We start from the raw sequence: 24,050 nt of genomic DNA on the forward strand, positions 1-24,050 counted from the left end.
TTCTCAGGAGACTGCAAGCTCCAGAATGCAGTGCGGCCACCTGCACCTGCCGCATTTCTATTGGGAGGCGCAGAGCAGCCTGGGTTTTGTAGTTCATAAATACGTTCCCCGGGATAGGCTGCTCCTGTGAGAGAGAGAGAGGCGGAGCTGCTTGTATCACGTGGGCCCCGCTCCCGCCGCCGCTGTTGCCGTCGTCTTTCTCTGTCTCGACTGAGGCAGCCATCTTGCTCTTGCCGCGTGCTGTTGTTGGAGGACCCTCCCTGCTTCAGGTGAGACCCCCGGCGGTCCCGCCACTCCACGGCCATAGGCCGCTGCGCACGGTCTCCCCCCGCCCTCTTCTTCCGACACCCGCCAACCACTCGGGCTGCCACTTCCGCCGTGGCGCGCCGAGTGGGGGCGGAGGCGGCTGGTTTGGCTTGTCGGTTACCGGCGGCGCAGCTGGGGGTCGGCACCTGAGGGAAGGTCCCCAGCACCACCGCTCCCTGTGGGGGCCCGCGCTGTTGCCGCCCAGATTCAGTCCCAGGAGGCGGGTGGTCCCCCGCCTCTCTCCCGTTACTCTTTTTTATTCACAACAACAGTGCTGTGACAACAGCTATCTGTTGTCGTCTCCTTTGATCCTCCCACTCTACAGATAGGGAAACTGAGGTTAGCAGCCCCCGGCCCCGAAGCGCTTGGGACTGAATTCCGTTGCAGCTCTCTTCACCTCGTAATGGCAGTATTTGTTTACAGTTCTGTTCCCTCCCTGAAAAATTGCCTTGACCATCTCGATAGCCCCATCACACTGCTTGAAGCATAGTAGGCTGTCAGGAAATTGATTGACCGACGGGCACCCTGTTACACAGCTAGTGAATGGCGGTTTCAACTTCCGTTCCCACGTTCTTTTCACTTACACCATAGCTGTCCCCTCGGGAGTGGTAACAATAGTTACCAGTTTTTGAGTATCTACAGTGAGGCATACCCTGTGCTCAATAACTTAACCTTTAATCCTTAAAACAACCGTATGAGATGTGTGGTGTTAAAACCTTTTCTAACGCAGAAGGAACACAAGTTCAGAAAGTAAAATGCCTTTCCGAAGTCCTAAGTAGTAGAACCTTGATCCTTTTGATTCCAAAATTTGTGCCTCTCTTAGAGATACCCCACATAATAAAAAGTTAGGACTAAAGGTTGAAGTTATTTTATCCGTGTGTAAACATGATATGTAAACATGGTGAAAGTGCCTACCATAATGCTTAGAATTTAGGCACTCAATAAATACTGATTATAATCTCATTATTTACACCTTTCTTGAGTCCTTGAGTAAAGGATTAAATGACCCTAGGTTCCCCAAGGAAGAATTCAGTAATTTATGTTCTTAGGAAGTTACTTCTGCCTTTTGGGTCTAGGAAGTGACTTCTCCCTTTTGGACCCTCATTTCCAAATCTGTTAAATTAGGAGAGAGATGGATCTATTTTATTTGTTTACAATTTATTTCTACCCTACTGTTGCTTGCGGGTATTTGAGATGGCCTCACATACAAAACAGAAATAATGGGTATAATGAAGTAAAGGTTGATTGAGGAATAGGGAATTAAATGAAGTGATCTTTGAGGTCTAGTTTAGATTCTGAGCTTGGCATCTCATCTCTCATAGACTGAGTCCAATCCTCTTTACTACTTCATTCAACTCCACACACCCCAACATGCTAGTGGACAAAGGACAACCTTTCACCCTCCCCTCTCCCCCATGAGTTTACAACTTCCCTAAAATGGTTTTTCTCTGAGATAAGTTTTGGGAACAAGTTTTCTGTTGTACTGATTACATAGAATGGAATCTGTTCTTTCATCTACACATTGATATAGAGTTAATTTTGGTTTTGCTTTTGTTTCAAATAAGTCAAGGCTCTTCATCTTGACTTCAGTCTCCTGTCTTCCATTTCTTCTCTTGGGGATTGGCACTTCAAAATGCAGAAGAGTCTCAGATTTACTGTGCCTAGTTCTAATATTTTCACTTAGCCCCTTTTTTGTAAAAAAAATTTTAGGTTCTTTGTTAGTTCACTGTACTTTTGGGGCCAAAATTTTGAATATTTGTGAATATTTGTCCTTTTCTGTGGATATTGAATATAGACATTGGAATTTGCATCAGCAATTTTTAAGTCTGTGGGTCTGTGGCTGAGTTGAGATTGTCACACACCTAAGCCTTCTGGCTTTGTATTCCTCCTGTAAAGGAGTTTTTAGCTGCTGAGCATTGTGATCCAGCGATGGGCAAAGATTGAGGAATCATAAATTCTGAATGTTGTTTGGGAGCTGGACTTTATTTAGCTTGAAGCATGTGTATATACAGGTTACTGCTAAAGTCCAGTGTCAGAATACAGAATAGTGCTTATATAATCTTCGATTCTCTTTCATCTCTGAAAGACATTATCTTTGTCATGTGAATGATAATTATAAAGCAGTTAGAGAATTGGCCATAAAAGTTTTTATTCCCTCTCTCAAATCTTAGTAATAATCTCTTGGTCCACAGAACAAGTAAAACAAGATTTTTAACCTTGGCTTTTTTTTTTAATTGTTATTATTAAAGATTTTTATTTATTTATTTGAGAGAGGGAGGGAGAGAGAGCATGAGCAAGGGAGAAGCACACTCCCCACTGAGGAGGGATCCTGAAGCAGGGCTCAATCCAGGGACTTGGGGATCATGACCTGATCCAAAAGCAGACAATTAACAAGCTGAGTCACCCAGATGCCCCTTAACCTTGGCTTGTATTTGTTTATATAGTGTGGAATGTTACAACCCATTATAAATTTAAGAACTGTTTTCTTTAGTAGGAATATCACTGATCAGATTAGGATTTATGACTTTACAATTTTCTTAGAATTTTCAAAATCAAAATTAGCCTTAAAAAGCTTATATTTAAGAATTTCCTCCTCCCAAACACACAAAGATTTAGAATTAATGTAGCAGAGATTTTTTTTTTAATCAAATTGTGCAGTGAAGCATTTTACCGTGTATGCAGGAATATCTTGACAAGTGTGACATACTATATCAGTGCAAAATATTGAATGAACTCTGTGGAAGGGGCTGCTAAAGTGCTGAATGTCTGAAAAATCTGGCTCTCTTTTCCTGTTATTAACATACCATCTGACCTTGAATAGAAGATATGACTACCTCATATCTTGACAGCTAGATGGCCTATTGTTGAATTTCTTCTTTGTCCAGGTTTCTTTGGAGGGGGTCTATTTATGGTTACAAGGTTATATATGGTTCATTTATGATTTGGGAGGAAAAAGTCTGCTTAAAGGTTGTGCTAATAACATTTGGTAACTGCTCTGCTGTAAAAATCTCTGGGGGAAAAACTGGCTTGTCTAGAGATTTTATAATTGGGTAGGTTTTACTGAATGCCAACGGAATGAATTTTTATGTGTTTTTTTTTTTTTTTTTTAAGATTTTATTCATTATTTCAGAGAGAGAGCATGCACATGAGCAGGGGGGAAGGGTAGAGGGAGAGGAGGAAGCAGGCTTCCCGCTGAGCAGGTCACCTGACCTGCAGGCCTCCATCCCAGGACCCTGGGATCATGACCTGAGCTGAAGTCAGATTCTTAACTGCTTAACCAACTGAGCTACCCAGGAGCCCCATGAATTTTGTTTTTAAGGAGGGATCTTCAAATAGGTAACTTTGAGTCCCGTTCTGTTTTCTGTTCGTATATTTGTCTCCCTTGTGGTCTTATTTAATTTTGGTTCTCTTAATATCTGGTTTATAAAGCTAGAACGAGTTATTAATACTTATTAAGAATATAGAGACAGTATTAATATGATCATGATGGTGACGCATATTGCAAGCCTAGTGAGCCAGAAGGTACTGTTGCATAAACAGTTATTTTATTTTGGTAAAACAGTGACTTTAACAAATCTATTTTTCCCCCCCTAGATTTACCAACAGCATGAATCAAGAAAAGTTAGCCAAACTTCAGGCTCAGGTCCGGATAGGGGGCAAGGTGAGTGTGGCATAAGAAAAATTGAGAGGAAAATGTATTATTGCCAGATAGTAGTATTATTTTGGATTTGTGGTCATTGAAAATTTTAAATCTTTTATCAAGATCAAACCACATTCCAATTTGGAAATAACTTGTCTAGATTTAAAAGAGATAACTAGAAAACTTCTGTCTGGTGGTGCAATGGAAATAGCCACCTTTGTTTGAATCCTCTTAACATCTGGTAGTTATGTGACATGAACAAGTTATCTGACCTTGTTAGGCTTCCATCTTTCCATCTGCAGAACAGAAATAGATGCATCTGAGGATTAAAGTAATACTTATGAAATGCCTAACATGGTGTCTGGCACAGCATGCATACTTAATAAATGATAGCGATTGTTATGTTAGACTCCTTTGCAGGGCATCCCAGATGTTGAGGTTACCTCATCTTGACTGGATATACCTACTTGTACAGTTAGGTTTATTAGGTTTAACTAGAAATGCTCAAGCTGATTGTATGTTTTGTTCATTGCTAGGTTTTCCTCCCAAATTCCTGCCTGGTCTTCTGTGTTGGTCAATATGAGCACAGACATTCTTATTCCATGTACTTTGAAACCTGAGGAAGAGTTCATCCTGAGAATCTTTGATTCCCTTCAGTTCTAGCCCCCAGCTCAAGGAGAGTACTCTGCCCTTATCTCTGCCCAAAACAATCTTCGAAAAAGGAAAAGTGAGAATAGTACTCAGTTCAGACCTGGGAAGAGTGTAGGTAGGTCACTTATGTAGCAGCTTTACTTTTCATTTACTATGATGGTAACCATATCTCCTAGGGAAGGAGATAGTAGGGGAAGGGAAGAAGTGACTTATTTTCTCCTTCCATAGTGATACAGCTATAGGACTCTGGAGTCATATTAACACATTCATGTAACCAAAGTGGTCACATTGTAGCATCAAGTATAAGGTAATGAACCAATGCAAAAACTAGGGATATTCAGGAACCATAGAATGTACCTGGAAGAGCTTGGTTCAGTACTTTACATATTTTAAACCAGGTGGTAAATAAAACTAGTTTACTATGTACCTACTATGTTCCAGACACATAGTAGAGAAACTACTCAAGATTTTCTTCTCTTGACACAGCTTAGCTTGGAAGGGAGACATGCTCACAATTACACTATAGAATAATAAATGTTAAAATGAGGTACAAGGTGCTCTTGCCTAGGAGGGACAAGGAAGTCATCTCTGAGCTGAATTTGGAGAACAAGAATTTATCACTGTTTAGATAGGTGAGGGTAAGTGGGTAGAGGGAAAAGGGGATCGTCATTCTCATGCTTGCTAAGGCACTTAAGATGCTGTGATAGCTTGGCGCTTAATGGAATGGCTTGCTTTAGTTTGGTATGGTTAGAGTTTAGACTGTATAATGGATAAAGAATGGTAGAAGATGAAACAACCAGGGAATTGGGGGTTGTATCAGAGTCTTATATGCCATACTGTGGCGTATGGGATTTTTTTTTTTAAGATTTTATTTATTTATTTGACAGACAGAGATTACGAGTAGGCAGAGAGGCAGGCAGAGAGAAAGACAGGGAAGCAGGCTCCCCGCTGAGCAGAGAGCCCGATGTGGGGCTCGATCCCAGGACCCTGGGATCATGACCTGAGCCAAAGGCAGAGGCTTTAACCCACTGAGCCACCCAGGCATACCTGGGATTTTTTTTTTTTTTTTTTTTTTTAAGATTTATTTATTTGAGAGTGAGAGCATGAGAGGGGGGAGGATCAGAAGGAAAAGTAGGCTCCCCACTGAGCAGGGAGCCTGATGCAGGACTCAGTCCCAGGACTCCAGGATCATGACCTGAGCTGAAGGCAGTTGCCCAACCAACTGAGCCACCCTGGCATCCATGGAGTATAGGATTTTATAGGCAGGGAGCAACTATTGAAAGATTTTAAGAACAATCATTTTAGAAATAGGTGCTGGCAACATGGAGAAAGGAATGAAATGAAAGTTTGGCATAGAGGAGAACAGTTGAGAGACTGCTGCTTTGGTATATGGAACACAACTTTGGGAGTTGGAATGACATAATTCATATGAAGAGAAATAAAGATTAGGTAGATGGTGGTACCCCCAGCTATAAAACTTAGGAAATATAGGAGGAATAGTTTCATGGACTCAAGCTTTTAGACATGTCAAATTTGAGGTACCTGAGAATCATTTCATTTGAGGCATACAGCAAGCAGTTGAGTTGCCCCTGAGTTAGGAACATTTCTCAAATAAATGACCATCTGTGAAAATAGTCACCTCTAGTCTATCCTTCAACAACTGGATTTTGTCACAACCTTTGCTGCTACTCACAGAACATTCTTCCACTCCCTCCAGCATTGCTGAGGCTGAAGCCCCTGCCTACTCTCTATATAGCTGATTCCCTGAGTACTTCAGGAGGTACCCAGAGATGGAAAACTCTCTTCCTTTCCTCCTTCCAGGACTCAGAAAGATTTAGCCCTCAATGCTTAGGCTTCTTTTGGTAACATTTTATTTTTGCTTTAGGTTATATTTTCTTTTAAATTGGTCCCGGAATTTATTTTAAATAGTTTTTCTTTTCTTTCTTTCTTTCGTTTTTTTTTTTTTTTTTAAGATTTTATTTATTTATTTGACAGAGCTCACAAGCAGGCAGAGAGGCGGGCAGGGCGGGGTGAAGGTAGGTATGCACCCTGCTGAGCGGAGAGCCCCATGTGGGGCTTGATCCCAGGACCCTGAGATCATGACCTGAGCCAAAGGCAGAGGCTTAACCCACTGAGCCACCCAGATGCCCCTTAAATAGTTTTTCAGGGGAAATATATATCTAAAGTTTCAAAGTATCCATTTAGAAATGAGCTCTTTCTATCTCAGTGAATAGTATAATTGTCAAACTATTTGCTCAGGCCAATATTCTGAGCATCATTCTAGATTCCTTTTTTCCTCATATCCCACGTCCAATCCATCAGCATGTTGGTTCTTCTGAGAGTCTAAGCTCTCACCATCTCCACTGCCAAAACTCTTTTATCTCTCATCAAGACTACTGCAGTAGCTTCCTGATTGATCTCATTATAGTTCATTATCCACAGCAACTTTAGTCATCTGTAAAAATCATAAATGAGATCAAATCATTCCCATGCTTAAAACCTTTGTATTACAATTAGAATAAAATCCAACTCCTACCCATGGCATTCTAGGCTACGTGATTTGGCCCTTTCCTATCTTTCTGATTGCATTTTCCTCCTCCTTCCCCTTTGTACACTCTGCCAAAACCATGACTGACCTGTTTTCTCTCTGTAGAAACAATAGGTTCGCTCGTTTCATTCTGCTTGGATCTCAGCTCATAATGTCACCTCTTCAGAGGGTCCTCCCTGAACAATAAAGTACTGCTCTGCGCCCACCCAATAAATACTCTTAGTACTGTGCTGGGGGTTTTTGCCTTAATACCTGTATCCCATTTGAAAAGATCTAATTCATTCATGTATTTATTGACTTTTCCATCCCACTGTAATGTATTTTCCTTGAAGTAAGAACTTGATTGTTTTCATTCCTAGATTCTAGGAATGTAGAATACTCAGTTGTAGGCATTTGATTCTTAATTATGTCAGAATCTTCAAAGTTTCAGAATATCTTTAGATTTAACTTTATTGTCAGGGGGTGGTAGGTACTATAAAAAAGCATTCCTTGTAATATTTGGAAGTTGTCATAAAACACAGTTGTATTGTTTTATTATTGAAAAGTTTTAAAACATGATATGTGGAAATGATAAATGGATATTAGAAAAAATAAGAACTGACTAGAACTGTCAAAAATCTGGGTTAGGCTAACACAACTCTGAGCAGTCTTCTTGGTCATTAGTATTAAGTCAGCAATTTCTTATGTGGGTTTTAATTAGAGTATTGGGAATAGGAAGACATGTGACTGACTATACTTGCCAAGATGCAAAGCATCCTAACACTTCTGTTTGGTTATTTTTCAGGGTACAGCTCGCAGAAAGAAGAAGGTGGTACATAGAACAGCTACAGCTGATGACAAAAAACTCCAGAGTTCTCTAAAAAAACTGGCTGTGAATAATATAGCTGGTATTGAAGAGGTATGGTCATTTTGTAAATGGTTAAATTATGTGAACAAATAGCACATTGATTATATAATTATCTACACTTTTCAGATGAGAAATATCAGCTTAGAAGAATCAGGTATTGTCAGCCAGGTGTCCGAAGGACTAGGTATTAAATTTGCTTATTGTATAAAAATGGATGATCAAAAAAAATGATTTTAGTTGACAGATAAGGAATTCCTACTTTTCTGTCTCAAAGAATTTAGCATATGTGACAAAATTATGGAACTGCTTTTAAATTTTCATGTAAAATAAGTTATTTTTTCCTAATAATATAGAAATAAACTCCAAGATTTCTTCAAATAAGGTGGATTTTTTTTCCCTTTCTGCTCAACAGTATCTTTTTATTACCTCAATCAAGAAGCTCTAGCAATAGCTTTACATGGATTGGATTTCTTATTAGACCTTTTCTGGAAATTATTGGTTAAATTTTTTAAATCATCTAATTATATTTTGGTGATACTACTTTTCTTAAATATGAAGCCAAAGGATGTTATTTCAAAAGATGCGCAAGAAAAATGATAACATCAGCTCTTTATGACCTGTTACCATCTAAATTCACTTCTACCTGATAATTCCATTTCTGATAGTAAATTTTTTTAAATTTTCACTGCCATAAATTAAATTGAATGTTTAAGTTAAATTATATTTAATATCATTACTATGTGTGGTACCACCTCACAATTTTTAACAGATCATTCATGCCCATGTGCTATAAAACAGATCAGAGATAATGTGGAGGCAAGGATCACTAATAAATAGCAGACTATCAGAGAAGACGCAGTGAAATGGCCACATGTTCCTCCTACTGTGCATATATGAATAAATATTAACACATCATTTAAGTCTGTTTTGTACTTTCAAAATTAGTATACTGATAAAATGGTAGAAAATGTAAGACACATGTATCTTTCTTCCTTTTTGCTTAATGTACCTGTGCATTTCTACTCTGATAAAGATTAGAACTTCATTTGCAAGTCTTGAAATTAAGCATTTTATATGCATTTTTTTCTTCTGAGCTATTGTAAGTTTTTATATATTTTTATTGACCTCAAAATAATTCTCAGATCTCTTTATCTGGGATATATATGAGGAAAAAACTGTCTAAACCTCTCTTTAAAAAAATCCAAATAAATCTTGGTTTAAAAAAAAGAGTAAGTTGCAATAATAGACAATAACTCTGATAACCTAAACAACTTTTTTTTTTAAAGATTTTATTTGTTTATTTGACAGAGATCACAAGTAGACAGAGCAGCAGGCGGGGGGGGGCGGGGGGGGGGGGAAGCAGGCTCCCTGCTGAGCAGAGAGCCCAATGTGGGGTTTGATCCCAGGACCCTGAGATCATGACCTGAGCTGAAGGCAGAAGCTTTAACCCACTGAGCCACCTAGGCGCCCCTTAAACGTAAACAACTTATAAATGTTCTGGCCATCTTACAACCTTGCATACATTTCTACTCTCTGAGTCCCCCTACCCCCTCCCTGCCCTGCCACCTCAGCACTATTGACATTTTGAACCAGCTGGTTTTTATTGTGGGAACTGTCATGTGTATTGTAGGATGTTTAAGCAGCTTCCCTGGCCTCTACACCCTAGGTACCAGTAGCCCCACTATACACACACACACACACACACACACACCCGCCGAGTTATGACAACCAAAAATGTCCTCAGATTTTTTCACATGCCCCCTAGGGGACAAAGTCACCCTTGGTTGAAAAATACCTCTTTAGAGAGAGGAAAAGTTTCTATTTATACCTCTTTGAAGTATAGATTTAACTATGTAATATCTCCAAGGGCATGTTTTTCTAAATGTTTGTTTTTGTTCAGAAAACAAACTGGGACACTTATGGTTATGATTAATAAAACTCTTTGTGGTCAGGGGCGCCTGGGTGGCTCAGTGGGTTAAGCCGCTGCCTTTGGCTCAGGTCATGATCTCAGGGTCCTGGGATCGAGTCCCGCATCGGGCTCTCTGCTCAGCAGGGAACCTGCTTCCTTCTCTCTCTCTCTCTCTCTGCCTGCCTCTCAGTGTACTTGTAATTTCTCTCTGTCAAATAAATAAATAAAATCTTTAAAAAAAAAAAAAAACTCTTTGTGGTCAGATAGCATTAACTTTATAAATGTTTTTTATAATAAGAAAACCAATCAGTTAACAGTCTTTGATCTTTTCAGAATACAACCAAATTTGTTACAGTGCATTGCTGAAGTGATGGTATTTTTGTAGTTGAAATTGTTCTAATAAAGTATTGATAGTCAGTACTTGGTGGACATCTACTGTGTGCCAAGCAATTTGCCAAGGACTTGCTAGATAGTAGTTCATAAGTTATTATTCATAGTCTATGTCCTTTGGAGCTTACAGTCTAATAGGGAAATTAATTAGATAACGAGACAAACATATTATCCCATTTCAGATTCACTATATCTCTTTGAGTCAGTTGTTACTGACTACGGAGAAGAAAGCGGAGACAGAATTAGGTACCTGCCCAAGATCACTTAGCTAGTAAGTGTTAGAGTCTAAGTGTTAAACCCAAGTTCATTCTTTTTGTCAGTTTTATCCTGCTTTTGGTCTTTTCAGTTGCACTTTCTTACATCCTCTCTTGGCCTTTTCCTCTCCTCCTGCTCCCCTCTTTATCCCTCAAACCCCTACCACCACCAGAGAAAGAAAGTATCTGCCTTATACCCTGTATTATTGAACACCTACCATGCAGAATTAGTTACACCATTACATATAAAAGAAATCCCTATCAGTATTTCCAAAGACATGGATGTTTCTCTTTTTTCAGGTCTTTTTTTTTTTTTTTTTTTTTTTTTAAGAATTTTTTTTTTTTCCGATCACAGGACACTGGGATCATGACCTGAGCCAAAGGCAGAGGCCTTAACCCACTGAGCCACCCAGGTGCCCCTTTTTCCAGGTCTTAATGCAGGCATTATTTCTCCCAGAAGCCTTCCTGGTAACACACTTAACACATTTGCATAAAGAAGGGTCAGATGCTTTTCCTGTGTGCCTTTATAATGTCCTGTATTTATTTTATTATAGCATTTATTAAACTGTGGTGTGAATTCCTTTTGTAACTACTACTGATGTCATTTCTAGCTTTTTGAGGAGTCATAGCACAGAAAATTAATGCTACTGGGGCGCCTGGGTGGCCCAGTTGGTTAAACGTTAAACTTCAAGCCCTGGATCATGAAGAGTCCTGGGATCATGCTCAGTGAGGAGTCTGTTTGCCGCTCCCCCTGCTCCTTCTGTCTCAGTCACTGTCTCTCTCCCTCTCTCTCCCCTTCCCTCCCAAATAAATCTTTAAAAAAAGAAAAGAAAATTAGTGCTACATAATAAGCACATACACACACTCATTGCACCCCAACCCTGTATGTGTGTATGATGTCTTCCAGCCCTTACAGACTGGTTAAAGAGAAAATATGCATAAAGATCATCAACAATGTAAGGTAACAGCTATAAAATTTCTGAATATTTGAAGCTAAGATGGGAAGAGTTTTACTTTTTTCCTTTTTCCCTCTTTCTAAAATTGGTTTTTTGAGAGCTAACGTACTTGTACTTTATATAACACTTGGCAGATTTTGTGTAGGAATATCTAGTATACTATATATAACCTAGCTTGCCTCAAACATTATGTTTGTGTTACTAAGTTTAACGTAGAGTTTTTTTCAAAAAATTTTTAAAGAAAACGATGACACACATTTGGTTTAAAAACAGCTCTTGGAATGAGAAAAGAAACTACTGCATTAAATGTAAACATGAAGGGGCGCCTGGGTGGCTCAGTGGGTTAAGCCGCTGCCTTCGGCTCAGGTCATGATCTCAGGGTCCTGGGATCGAGCCCCACATCGGGCTCTCTGCTCAGCAGGGAGCCTGCTTCCCTCTCTCTCTCTCTGCCTGCCTCTGACTGCTTGTGATTTCTCTCTGTCAAATAAATAAATAAAATCTTTAAAAAAAAAAAAAAGTAAACATGAAAAGGGGAACCTGGGTGGCTCAGTGGGTTAAGCTTCTGCCTTCGGCTCAGGTCATGATCTCAGGGTTCTGGGATTGAGCCCTGCATCGGGCTCTCTGCTCAGCAGGGAGCCTGTTTCCTCCTCTCTCTCTGCCTGCCTCTCTACCTACTTGTGATCTCTATCTGTCAAATAAATAAATAAAATTTCTTAAAAAAATATAAATATGAAAAGTTGTACAGAAGTTTTCAGAAACACTAAGATGTGAAAAAAATATATCAGCATAGAAGAAACACATTAATTACAATTTTGTCATCTTTTATTTGGAATGTCTGAAACTTGTTTTCAGAGTGCCGAATTCTGGGGCACCTGGCTGGCTTAGTCAGTAGAGCAGGGAACTCTTGATCTTGGGGACATGAGTTTGAGCCCCACGTTGGATATAGAGTTTACTTTAAAAAAAAAAAAAAGTCCTGACCTTTGAGGAAAGTACTCTTTCTGTTTTTCAGCACTTTTAGAAAAGCAGATAAAAACTTCCAAAAAGAGAAGACACCATTGCCATTCTTGTAAAACAAAAAATAATATTACTGTGTTTTCTGTACTTAGACCTTCAAAACATCAAACAAGTAGAAAGTATTCAGTTTGGTGCGTGGGGAACAGGGAAATCAGTGATGGATTCCAAAAATTCATGGAATATACTTCTGCCAAGTAAAGTTCTAATCTTACTTTCTAAGTTGTTGGTATTGGTGATTTTTTTTCCCTCTCCCAAAGTTTAATTTATGTACTCTTTAGAAACTTTAAAAAACTGAAGGACTATTTGGATTAAGACAAGCTTCTCTGGTCTTTGATGTATTCATTAGTTTGTTGATTTCGTATAATAAATTATAAGTCATAGATAGATTTCTTTTACATGTTACCAAAGACAGAGAAATGCAAAGCTGTCAAAAAGTAAGGGTACTGGAGTGTCAGAGACTGTTTCATACAAAAGCCTAGGTTTTACGAAGGAATTCCTAGGCAGACCCCAGAAGATTTATAATCCAAAATCCAAACTTATAATCTAAATTTCTAAAAATGTTTTATATGCTATAACATTTGAAGGTATTTGGATGTGCTTCCTTTTTGGTAATCTAGTTGAATATAGCGACCATGCTGTTACCTGTCTTTACCTGATAACATAAATCTATCAACAGTGGGATCTGTTCTATTTCTCAGAAGTTATTGATTTTATCAAATTTATTTGGTAAGCATTGTCATCAAAAATTGGAATCTCTGATCTAGATGGCCTAGTTGCTTCAGAGAGTTTTATATTCAGAGGGCATCTTCTGTTGTAACTAGGATATGATTCTGCCTCTGGAACTTTTCCTTTATTTCCAGGTCTGATTAATTAATCAACCCCTTCTTTCTACTTCCATTGCCCTTAGCTTAAGTTGCTCTGCTCTAATACATTTATTAATGACAGCCTCATATTGTGGGGTATAATGGTTACTTATTAACCAATTAGTCGTTTTGTTTTTTTTTTTCCAGATTATAAGAACTTGATAGCAGGGACCGTGTTTATTCATTATAGTCTGTAGCATGCTGACTCTCATGATAAGTTTATTTGGGGCCTATTAAGTTTAAGGGATACTGATTATTTGAGATGGAATTGTTCTCAAGAAGTTAGACATTGGGGTGCCTGGCTGGCTCATTCAGTGGCACATACAACTCAATGTTAGGATTGTGAGTTCAAGCCCCATGTTGGGCATAGAGATTACTTATTAAAAAGAAAAAAAGTTAGCCATAGGACACTGGAGCTCAGGAAAACACTTAGGGCTGAGAATGTAAATTTTATAATTGTCCTCATAAGTTTTACTGTTTATATTTTCCTTTTCCTGGTTCTTACTTTTCCTGAACCACTTATACCAGAAGGAGAACCTTGGTTGACCCTTAACCACAATTCTTTCTTCCTCCAACCAGAACCTCAGGTGGCAATGTGTAGACAGCTCTGAGTACAGGAGAGTAAAAGGGAAATACTATGTCCCATTTACCTTATCCTATCATAGCAGCCTCACTTTTTCTTTTTTTTTTTTTTTTTTAAAGATTTTATTTATTTATCAGAGAGAGATGGGGAGAGAGCAAGCACAGGCAGACAGAATGGCAGGCAGAGGCAGAGGGAGAAGCAGGCTCCCTGCCGAGCAAGGAGCCCGATGTGGGACTCGATCCCAGGACGCTGGGATCATGACCTGAGCCGAAGGCAGCTGCTTAACCAACTGAGCCACCCAGGCGTCCCTCACTTTTTCTTTTAAGATCCTGATTTTTGGGGTTTTTTTTTTTACTATTTTTTTATTGTAGTAAATATATGCAGCATAAAAATTGTCATTTTAACCATTTTTGAGTACAGTTCAATAGTACTATATTTAAAGTGTTGTGCAACCACAACTATTATCTATTTCCAAAATTCTTTTTTTTTATTTTTTTAAAGATTTTATTTATTTACTTGACAGAGAACACAAGCAGGGAGAGCAACAGGCAGAGGGAGAGGGACAAGCAGGCTCCCCACTGAACAGAAAGTCCAACACTTAGGCTTAATCCCAGGACCCTGGGATCATGACTTAAGCTGAAGGCGGACACTTAACTGACTGAGACACCCTGGTGCCCCTATTTCCAAAATTTTTTATCATCCCAAACCAAAACTCTATATCCGTTAAGCAATAACTTTTCATTCCCCCTTCCCCAACTCAATAGCCTGTAACCTATTCTTTGTCTCTGTGGATATGCCTGTTGTAAATATTTTGTGTAATACAATATTTGTTTTGTGTCTAGCATACTTCATTTAGCATAATGTTTTCAAGGTTCATCCATGTTTTAGCATGTATCAGAATTTCACTCCTTTTATAGCTGAATAATATTCCATTGTATGGATAATACCACATTTATCCATTCATCTGTTGATGAACATTTTCTGTTTTTTAAAATAGCATCCCCCTTCCAATATAAAAATATTTTGTTGTCGGGGTGCCTGGGTGGCTCAGTTGGTTGAGCCTCTGACTCTTGTTTTCAGCTCAGGTCATGATTGCAGAGTGATGGAATCAAGCCCAATGTCGGGCTCCATGCTCAGTGCGGAGTCTGCTTGAGATTCTTGCCCTCTCCTCTCTGGTCCTTCCCCTGCTCACACATTTGCGGTCTCTCTCTCTCTCTCTCTCTCTCTCAAATAAATAAACAAATAAATAAAATCTTTAAAAATATATATTGTCGGGACGCCTGGGTGGCTCAGTTGGTTGGACGACTGCCTTCGGCTCAGGTCATAATCCTGGAGTCCCGGGATCAAGTCCCGCATCGGACTCCCAGCTTCATGGGGAGTCTGCTTCTCTCTCTGACCTTCTCCTCGTTCATGCTCTCTCTCACTGTCTCTCTCTCAAGTAAATAAATAAAATCTTTAAAAAAATAAAAAAATATATATATATATTGTCATTATAGGAAGTTATGGTATACAGAAGATAAAAAGATACGAACATTTGATCATAATCCCCACTACCCAGAAACAACTACTATTAGCTTTTTATTTCTTTCCTATCTTTAGATGCATGTACTTTTAACGTGTTTGAGACTGTAGCTAGATGCACAATTCAGAATGTTTTCCCCCCAAATAGCATTATATTATGAAAATTGTTTCATATCATTAAAAAACTCTTCTTGGGGCACCTGGGTGGTACAGTCAGTTAAACATCCAACTCTTGGTTTGGGCTCAGGCCATGATATCAGTGTCATGAGATCAAGCCCCATGATGGGCTTCAGACTCAGCATGAAGTCTGTTTTGGATTCTCTCTCCCTCTTCTTCTGCCCCTCCTGCTCATGGTCTCTCGCTCTCTGTCTCTAAAATAACTACATAAATCTTAAAAACAAAACAAAACAGGGGCACCTGGGTGGCTCAGTGGTTTAAAGCCTCTGCTTTCGGCTCAGGTCATGATCCCAGAGTCCTGGGATCCAGCTTCACATCGGGTTCTCAGCTCAGCAGGGAGTCTGCTTCCTCCTCTCTCTCTGCCTACTTGTGATCTCTGTCAAATAAATAAATAAAATCTTTTAAAAAACAAACAAACAAACAACAACTTCTTCTTAATCAACAGTGTAGATGTCTGCATATGTTCCAATGGATATATCATAATTTAACATTTCTTAATTTATAATACATTATAATACATTATACATAATACTATAATACATTATTATAATACATTATAATTTACAATACATTATGATGCTTTGATAATAAAAGAATCATGTGTTTGGTTTCAATATACATAATATGTATCTTTATCTCTAATTTCCTTCAGAGAGATTCTTGGAAATACAGTTAGTGGCTGAACGAGCATGAACATTTTAGAATTTTTCATGTTGCCAAATTGCTTTTCAAATAGTTGTGCCATTTTATACTATCTATAGCATAGCTGTGAAGAATCCATCTCATCAGACTCTTGCCTCCAAAGCATAAGAGAAAATGATCCCAGCATATTGTACAGTTTAATTACAGCTGTTAGCTTTATTTCATATCAACAATAATAGATTATGTTCATACTAGCCTTTAGAAATAAGCAGGTGCTAAGCTTAAAAGGACTGATTGTGAAAGATACTTATGGAAGTATGCACCAAGGCCATAATATTCAAACTTTTACCTCCCTTAACCTCACAAAACCGCAGATGCTATGTCCTTTTTTCTTAAAATGTCTATTATTTCACCCCATTAAGATAACAGGAGTAAGGCAATAAAAGGTGAATTTCCTGATAAACATTTAAATGCCATTACAGGGGCAGTTAGCTGGTTCAGTTGGTAGAGCATACAATTCTTGACCCTCGGGGTTGTGAGTTCAAGCCCCATGTTGGGTGTGGAGATTATTTAAAAATGCAGTCTTTTAAAAATAAGTAGATAAATAAATGCCACTACATAAAGGAAGGAGTAGCAGTAAAACTTGATTTTTAAGACAACTGTCAATTCTCAGAACCGCAGCTAGCCAGCCTAGTGGGGACTTAGATACCCAAAAAATCACATGGAAGAATTTAAACTTCCTCTGTGAACTGAGAGGGCAGTTATCAGCAAGAGCTGTAGAGTCAGTGGTAAATTTGTGAGCCTCCTAGAGCCATAAAAACATATTGTTGTGTAGGATTAAAGCACACATCAGATTTACCAGATAGAAGGTTGCTGTGATAATATATGTGACCTCCTCAGAGGTCAGCCTTTGCTGGTTTTGATAACAGCATAATGGGGCCACCCAGCAGTTGCCAAGAATGATTTAAATGCTCCTGAATGCTGTAGGGCATTCAGGCTGATTCTGAAAAGTCTGAACAATAAGAAAAGTCAAGGCTAAGATATAGCTCAGGAGGTTCTGAGCATCTTCATTAAGAGAACTACTGGAGCTATTTCTAAATTTGAGATGACCCTTTAGCATTTGGAGAGTTGAAGTCTGACAGCATCCAAGATTTTAAAATAAATTGAATTTGAGGTGTCCCATTCATTTGGCACATTTGAGTGACTGTTATGTACTGGACATTTGGGGGCATACTATGTCTAGTAAGGCATGGTCTCTGATCAGAAAGTGTTCATCTTCTAATAAAGTCAAAGACTTGCAAACACAATTACACTACAAGATAATTCCATATATTTGCAATACCCATGAGGTGCAGGAAGTGCACAAAGAATCCTAAATTTTTACAGAGAAAGAAGCATCTGATCCAAGTCTTGGATAAATGGGAATTTGCAACGTGGAAAAGAAAAGGGTTCTTCTAAACAGTGAAAACAGCATATGTAATTGTACTAGGCATGTGAGATAATATTTTCGATAATTACAAAACGTGTCAGCATTTCTCAAGCAAAAAAGAGCAAGGTCATCTGGTGGTGTGCACTAGGGTCTCAAAAATGCTACTTCCTCCATTGCTCAAGTAGCATCCTTTACCTTCAGCTACCTATTAAAGTGGAAAAAACATTTTGATATATAAGGGTTATTTGATTGGGAAAAGACCTGAGCTGGTACAGTGGCTAGGTTAATAGTCTTTTTCCTTGTGTGCTCCTTATTTTTATAAGTATGTAGATTGTACCACTTATGTGGAACACACAGCAGTAAAATCACTAGAAAAAGTGAAGTCTTCATATGAAATGCATACAATTTGCTTTGTGAATTTAACAAGTTCCTTATCCCTTCCTTTGGTGGGGGAAGTGTCTAACTGATCTTGCTCAACCCAACAATTCATCCTTTGATAGTCTAATAGCTTGCATCTAGGAGCCTTATATAACCATGTTATTTGCTCAGTAGAGAGGAAGGAATGGTAGAAAGAAAATATTCTAGCCTTTAACTTCTAAAATTTAATTCTCATTTCTAAAATTAACTAAACTCTCCACCCCTTTTTGGACCTTTTTATTCACAGAGCTACAACTTTTGTGCAACCCTATTTAAAATAACCATATTTAAATTTATTTCTGTTTCACAGCCTTAGATGGAATTCATCCTGCTTTTCACACTAAACTCAATTTAAACTACAAAGACCTTTATCAGGTTGTAAAATAGGACCTAACATTTAGCCTTTGGTAAAGAAGCTTAAACACAGGAAAATTCATTTGGCTGGGGCTAGGGCTTCTTGCTTGTTTTGTAGCCAATAAGATATATATTATGTATATATCTGTGTTGCATTTTTTTGCATTCTCCATTTAGCCTGTGTTTTGAGATAAATAATTCTCTGGCAAGCTTTCATAAGGTCACAGAATTGAATTTTTGTAGGGAAATAAACATTTTTAAGAATGAGGAAGAAAACTAAACAGAAATTCGGGGACCCACACTCAAGTTCTAGGTTTGCATGTAACTACTTGTCCTTGGATATGTTGCTTAAACAAGAGCTTTTGTCTTTAGTATTTATTTCTCTAAAAGGGATTTGAACTAGAAAACCTCTTTCAACAAATACATGGCCTGACTTTTGGACCAATATTGATTTCAAATCTCTTTTGATTTTAACATTTATAAATAATAAATATCTCAGATTCTAATATTTCAGACTCTTTTCATCCTAGATGTATTATAGAGATTTGGTCTTAATTTAGAATATAGAGTCCTACCATATCTTTATTCTTTTCCCATTCTAGGATAGATGCAGAACATTCCATTCCATATCCACTATGCCACCTCCTTCTCAAGTCCTTCCTCTTCCAAATTTTCAGCCACTTTACTGTTAAACTTTCCTACCTAAACTATAATTATCTTCAGAACTATATAATTTCTCTTTCTCCAAAGTCAGTATAAATTGTTTTTAACTCACAATGGTATTTGTTCAGAACAGCTGGATTGAATGCTTACTGGGTGTAATATGTATAATAGAACCTTAATTAAAATACGGATAGAGGGAACGGTATAGAATTCAGATAGTGATTTTTGTCAGAGAAACTTGGGAAATTACTTGTAGATCTTAGTTGCAATTTTTTCCCAGAGGATTTGCCTTCTTTCTCTGTGTTCCAGATATGCCTGAAATTTAGAAGCTCTTTATTCCCCTTCCTTTCTGGTGCTATCAGTGGTGATGATCTCCCACTTCCACTGACCATGGAGAACACCGCATCTCTGCTTGATTTTGACAAGGGCAGTTTTTGGATGGATCATGAAATGCTTCTAAAGTAGCCAAGAGTTAACTCTCCTAACCTTTTTCTAAAATAAGCATGTTACCATCAAGGTAACTTACACAGTGGAATCAACTACTAGTGGAATCACATTATTCAAACATTTAACTTATGCAAATTCAGTTTTACTAAAACATAATAAGAAAGTGCATGAGTGAGAGAGAAAAATAATCTTTTAAATAGCACATGTTTAACCTTCCTTTTCAGTGCTCGCTTCGGCAGCACATATACTAACCTTCCTTTTCAGGCAGTGGATAAAATTGAATCTGAAACAGTCAATTCATGTAGTGAAAGCTACCAAAAGAATGTGAGGATGATTTTAAAGGTTTCCCAGTGATTGATGAAGCATGTTCAGGTGGCCAGGCAAGTGGGTTGGAGAGCCTCTTTGACATTTACAAGGCTTATTGAAGGTTGTTGAGAAGCTATACATAAGAGTTAGAGGAACTGACAAAATCTTTAATAAAGAATAATATGAGGAGAACAAACTGAAATTTTTGTAAATTTACTAAGTGTTCAGAGGAATGAAACATCTGGTTAAATTTCTGAGTGTTCTTTATGGATTTTCAGTGGTTATTTTTTACCGTACACTATTACCCTTTCCAATGTGTCACCTAAGAGAAAGATGCTGTCCCACCCACCAAATGTACTAATTTAGTTCAGTGGTGTAAATCGGGTAAGATAGTAGGTAATTTTATTAAGAAGCCAGTTCTTAGCTGATAATTCTATTATTTTTAAAATATGGATTGAACTTCTTTCTTATAGTAGTAAAAGTCTTTAAATTTAAAATCTAGATTCTGTAATAAAATGTTTCTTGACCATCCTAGTTATTTGTGCCGTCTACACCATTTTACTTTGTTGCTGCTAGGGTCTTTTTCCACCCATTATCTACTGCTTAGACAATTACTACCTTGGGATTGTTTTTAAAAACAAAAACAAAAACACCATAATTGGCTAAGTTGTTATTTAAACAGATAATGTTTTAGTTGTACCAGATATGTGAAGTATATTTTTCTTCTATGATCATACAGGTGAACATGATTAAAGATGATGGGACAGTTATTCATTTCAACAATCCCAAAGTCCAAGCTTCCCTTTCTGCTAACACCTTTGCAATTACTGGTCATGCAGAAGCCAAACCAATCACAGAAATGCTTCCTGGAATATTAAGTCAGCTTGGTGCTGACAGCTTAACAAGTCTTAGGAAGTTAGCTGAACAGTTCCCACGGCAAGGTAGGTATTTCTGTTCAGTATCCTTCCTTCGCTGTAATCTAAAGAACCTAATGAGTTAAAAGGCCCATTTTATACTGGAAGGATTTATTTGTATGTAAATTTTACATACAGAATGTTACTCATATGCTTCATAAATCTTTGAATTTGTTTCTTTAATAATGGTGCAGTGTAGCTGATAGAATATATGGATACATTTTGGTAATAGAGTTGAGGTAATTACCTAAAAGGTCTATACACCACATTTTACAGACAGCATTTGATATTCACTTTTTTTTTTTTTTTTTAAGATTTTATTTATTATTTGACAGAGACATAGCAAGATAGGGAACACAAGCAGGGGGAGTGGAAGAGGGAGAAGCAGGCTTCCTGCTGAGCAGAGAGCCCAATGCGGCCTGGATCCCAGGACTCTGGGATCATGACCTTAGCCAAAGGCAGATGCCCAGGGTCTGACCCACCCAGGCGCCCCTGATACTCACTTCTGACTAATTACAAGAAGATACTGTTAGGAGAGAACTGTATTTTTGTTTAATATTGTTGATTGAACTACAGGCACGGCAACTATAAATTCTGAATTTCCACAATAGCCCTGGTTTCAAATGTCTTGTCACCCCTCAAAATCCAAGAGCCTTTTCTGTCAGTGCCCATACTATATGGCTGGGTACTTCCTTATATCAGAAGAGATGGAAAGTCTTGAATATTGATTTTTTTAATTTAAGCATATGAAATTTATAAAATAAATTAACTGTAGTATCTTTTTATTCCAGCCATCAGAATTATTTCACTTTCCAAATAAATTTTACCCTCACTGCCCACTGAAACTGCCAGCTGTATTTAGTATATACCTAATGAAGTTAAAGTGTTACTGATTTTAGTGTTAAGTAAAAAATATGGTATTAGGTCAGACAAAATTTTAGCTTTTTCTGAACAACTATTATAATATTTAGACAGGAGAAAAGAATAAACAATATAAGTGTTCTATTAAAGGCCTTTGTTCTTAAGAACTAATTCTAAAATGTTTTGTAGTGTTGGATAGCAAAGCACCAAAACCAGAAGACATTGATGAAGAGGATGATGATGTTCCAGGTAAGAGGCATTTCTTTAGCACTAAGATTTTTAGTAGCCTGCTTATCACATTTAATTCATTTTATAATGACTTTCAGTTTTTGTTGATGGTGAACTCGTGAATTTAAATTGATTCACAATAGTATGGATACAATCTAATGAAAAAGAATAAAAGTCTTCCCATTTAGAACTTAGAATCAGAAATTGTCACAAAAGCTCTGCTGCCTGCATTTGTTAAATTAGAATCACAGTGATTTTAAATTTGCATAGTTACCGTTACATGATTTCCATGGGAATTATGATTGACATACGAAAATGCTGTTCATCTGAGTTTGCTCAGACAAAAAAGGACTAACATTTCCTTAGGAGTAGTGTTTTAAAAGCAGATAAATGAAGCATTATTAGTGAAATACCACCAGTTCATTTCTTCTTCTTGTCCTCTATGTTTTCAGGCTAATTTTAATAGCCACAATTTGGTTTTTATTAGGTTTAGAAGTTAGGAATTTCATTTACCTCTTTTTCTTCTTTTGTATCTTTAACTCATTTACTTTTTTTTCCCTCCAGATCTCGTAGAAAATTTTGATGAGGCATCAAAGAATGAAGCTAACTAAAATTTTTTCTGGAGTTTGGAAACTGGCATGGACTAGATTTAACAAATCAGCTATGTGGTTCCAAAGTTTTACAGACATGGAGAACATCAACTGTTACTAGTTCAGTAATATAAATATTTTGTATATTGATAATGCTGTTTGTTCAGCATTTTTCGGTCATTTGATTTTGCATTTTGCACTTCCTCCCAGGATCTATTCTTTTGGTCAAAATACGAAGTATTGGTGCAGTTTGAGGGTGTTTTGGTGTTTGATTCTCAGTTTTCTGTTTTGTTTTTTTGTTGGGGTATTTTTGGTGTGTATGTGTATGTATGCGTGTGGGTATGTGTGTATACAGTGGAGAGCAAATTGGAAAACAGTTCTATTTATCCTCCTTCTTCCCCCAGTAGAAAATAAAACAAATCTTTACATTTGTTACTTTTTTATTTTTTTCTAATAATGCACAGAATTAGAAAAGTAAGTACCCTGGATTTCAGATCTGAGATTTTACCCTTGGAAGTTTGGTTTTAATTTGCTTTGTTAACATATTTTTTATACATTTTTCTGGGTTTAAAATGTCTTCAGATATTTTGTCACCAGCTCCATGTTGGTATAGTGGATAGCATATCTTTGGTACATTGCCTTAGATTCACTTACCTAGTCAGACCCAGAACATTTTCTTCTGGCTTTCTTCCTAAATCCTTTTTCGCTCTCCTTTTGGTCTCCCAGTGGCCTGGTCAGCCTTTGATAATGCTCTTCCTCATCTTCTACCTAGCCTGAGAAGGATGTTCTCCATATAGAGTTAAGTGAGTGCCTAATCCCTCTTTTGGTAAGACATTTTTCTCTCATCCTGAGGAACAACAGCTCCATCTTCAACTTTTTATTTCCTCCCTGATTTTATAGTTTGGTAGATTTCAAACTGGAATAGCTAGCATGTGCTTGCTAAATAATTTTATGCCAGCCTTATCCTCTATACTAGCTGTTCTTAATAGCTGGTGCAAAAATGCCTGTTACATTCAGCAAGGTTAAAATTAGGAATGTCCTTTTGAATCCGAAAAAGATGAGTCATAGACTCATTCCCCAGCAAAATGGTCATTCTATGAAATGGTACTGGCCCCAGGAGGATTTCGTCAACCACTCTCCTAACTCTTGGTCTTGAACCTACCTCTGGATTGGATCTCACTGTTGTAGCTGCTCACAGCATCCTCCTGCATGCTTAGAGTAATGCTTTTGGGGAACACTGGTAAAATACAGTATTTATTTTTTTCACCTCCTTTCAGAGGACTTGGAGGTAAGTTATTAATTCAAGTTTCCCTCTTGCTGTCTGATGATAAAAGCTTGCATTTTGCTATATCAGCATTTGTTATAGCCAGTATTTAAGGATAAGATTTAGAAAATCTATGATTTCCTGGCCCACCAGCAAACTAACTATGGCTTAACCTTGCAGCATATCTACTTTTGTTTCAAGCTAGATATCTTTATTTGATATCTAAAGTGCAAGACCAACAACATATCAAGAGATCGATAGACAAGAAGGCAAAAG

At 37.7% G+C, this 24,050-nt stretch overlaps 1 protein-coding gene and 2 long non-coding RNA genes across 4 annotated transcripts; 1 reads left to right on the forward strand and 2 right to left on the reverse strand.

Moving 5' to 3' along the window:
* Nucleotides 1-101: 101 nt before the first annotated feature.
* BTF3L4 (basic transcription factor 3 like 4) lies at nt 102-22,941 on the forward strand. 2 transcript variants are annotated; one of them, XM_082688475.1, is made up of 6 exons: nt 113-269; nt 3,901-3,967; nt 7,930-8,043; nt 20,657-20,858; nt 21,882-21,941; nt 22,485-22,941. In XM_082688475.1, the coding sequence occupies exons 2-6, from the start codon at nt 3,914-3,916 to the stop codon at nt 22,529-22,531; spliced, it is 477 nt and encodes a 158-aa protein (XP_082544601.1). In that variant the 5' UTR covers nt 113-269; nt 3,901-3,913; the 3' UTR covers nt 22,532-22,941. The 2 variants fall into 2 exon arrangements, with proteins under 2 accessions (XP_082544602.1, XP_082544601.1); XM_082688476.1 differs by lacking the exon at nt 3,901-3,967 and having other exon boundaries at nt 102-269.
* Nucleotides 8,016-11,786, reverse strand: LOC309843157. The gene is made up of 2 exons (XR_014299976.1): nt 10,152-11,786; nt 8,016-9,932 (listed from the first exon to the last, which is right to left on the reverse strand). It is a non-coding gene; the product is annotated as an uncharacterized lncRNA (long non-coding RNA).
* On the reverse strand, nt 18,749-20,650 carry LOC309843153. The gene is made up of 2 exons (XR_014299972.1): nt 19,864-20,650; nt 18,749-19,823 (listed from the first exon to the last, which is right to left on the reverse strand). It is a non-coding gene; the product is annotated as an uncharacterized lncRNA (long non-coding RNA).
* Nucleotides 22,942-24,050: the final 1,109 nt, after the last annotated feature.

The sequence above is a fragment of the Mustela nivalis genome (genome assembly GCF_964662115.1).
Source record: "Mustela nivalis genome assembly, chromosome: 10".
NCBI lineage: Eukaryota > Metazoa > Chordata > Mammalia > Carnivora > Mustelidae > Mustela > Mustela nivalis.

Bases quoted from the DNA above. Each gene is read 5' to 3' on its own strand.
- BTF3L4 (XM_082688475.1), top strand. From the start codon at position 3,914: ATGAATCAAGAAAAGTTAGCCAAACTTCAGGCTCAGGTCCGGATAGGG. The intron at 3,968-7,929 runs GTGAGTGTGGCA...GTTATTTTTCAG, and splicing joins AGGTCCGGATAGGGGGCAAG to GGTACAGCTCGCAGAAAGAA. The intron at 21,942-22,484 runs GTAAGAGGCATT...TTTTCCCTCCAG, and splicing joins AGAGGATGATGATGTTCCAG to ATCTCGTAGAAAATTTTGAT.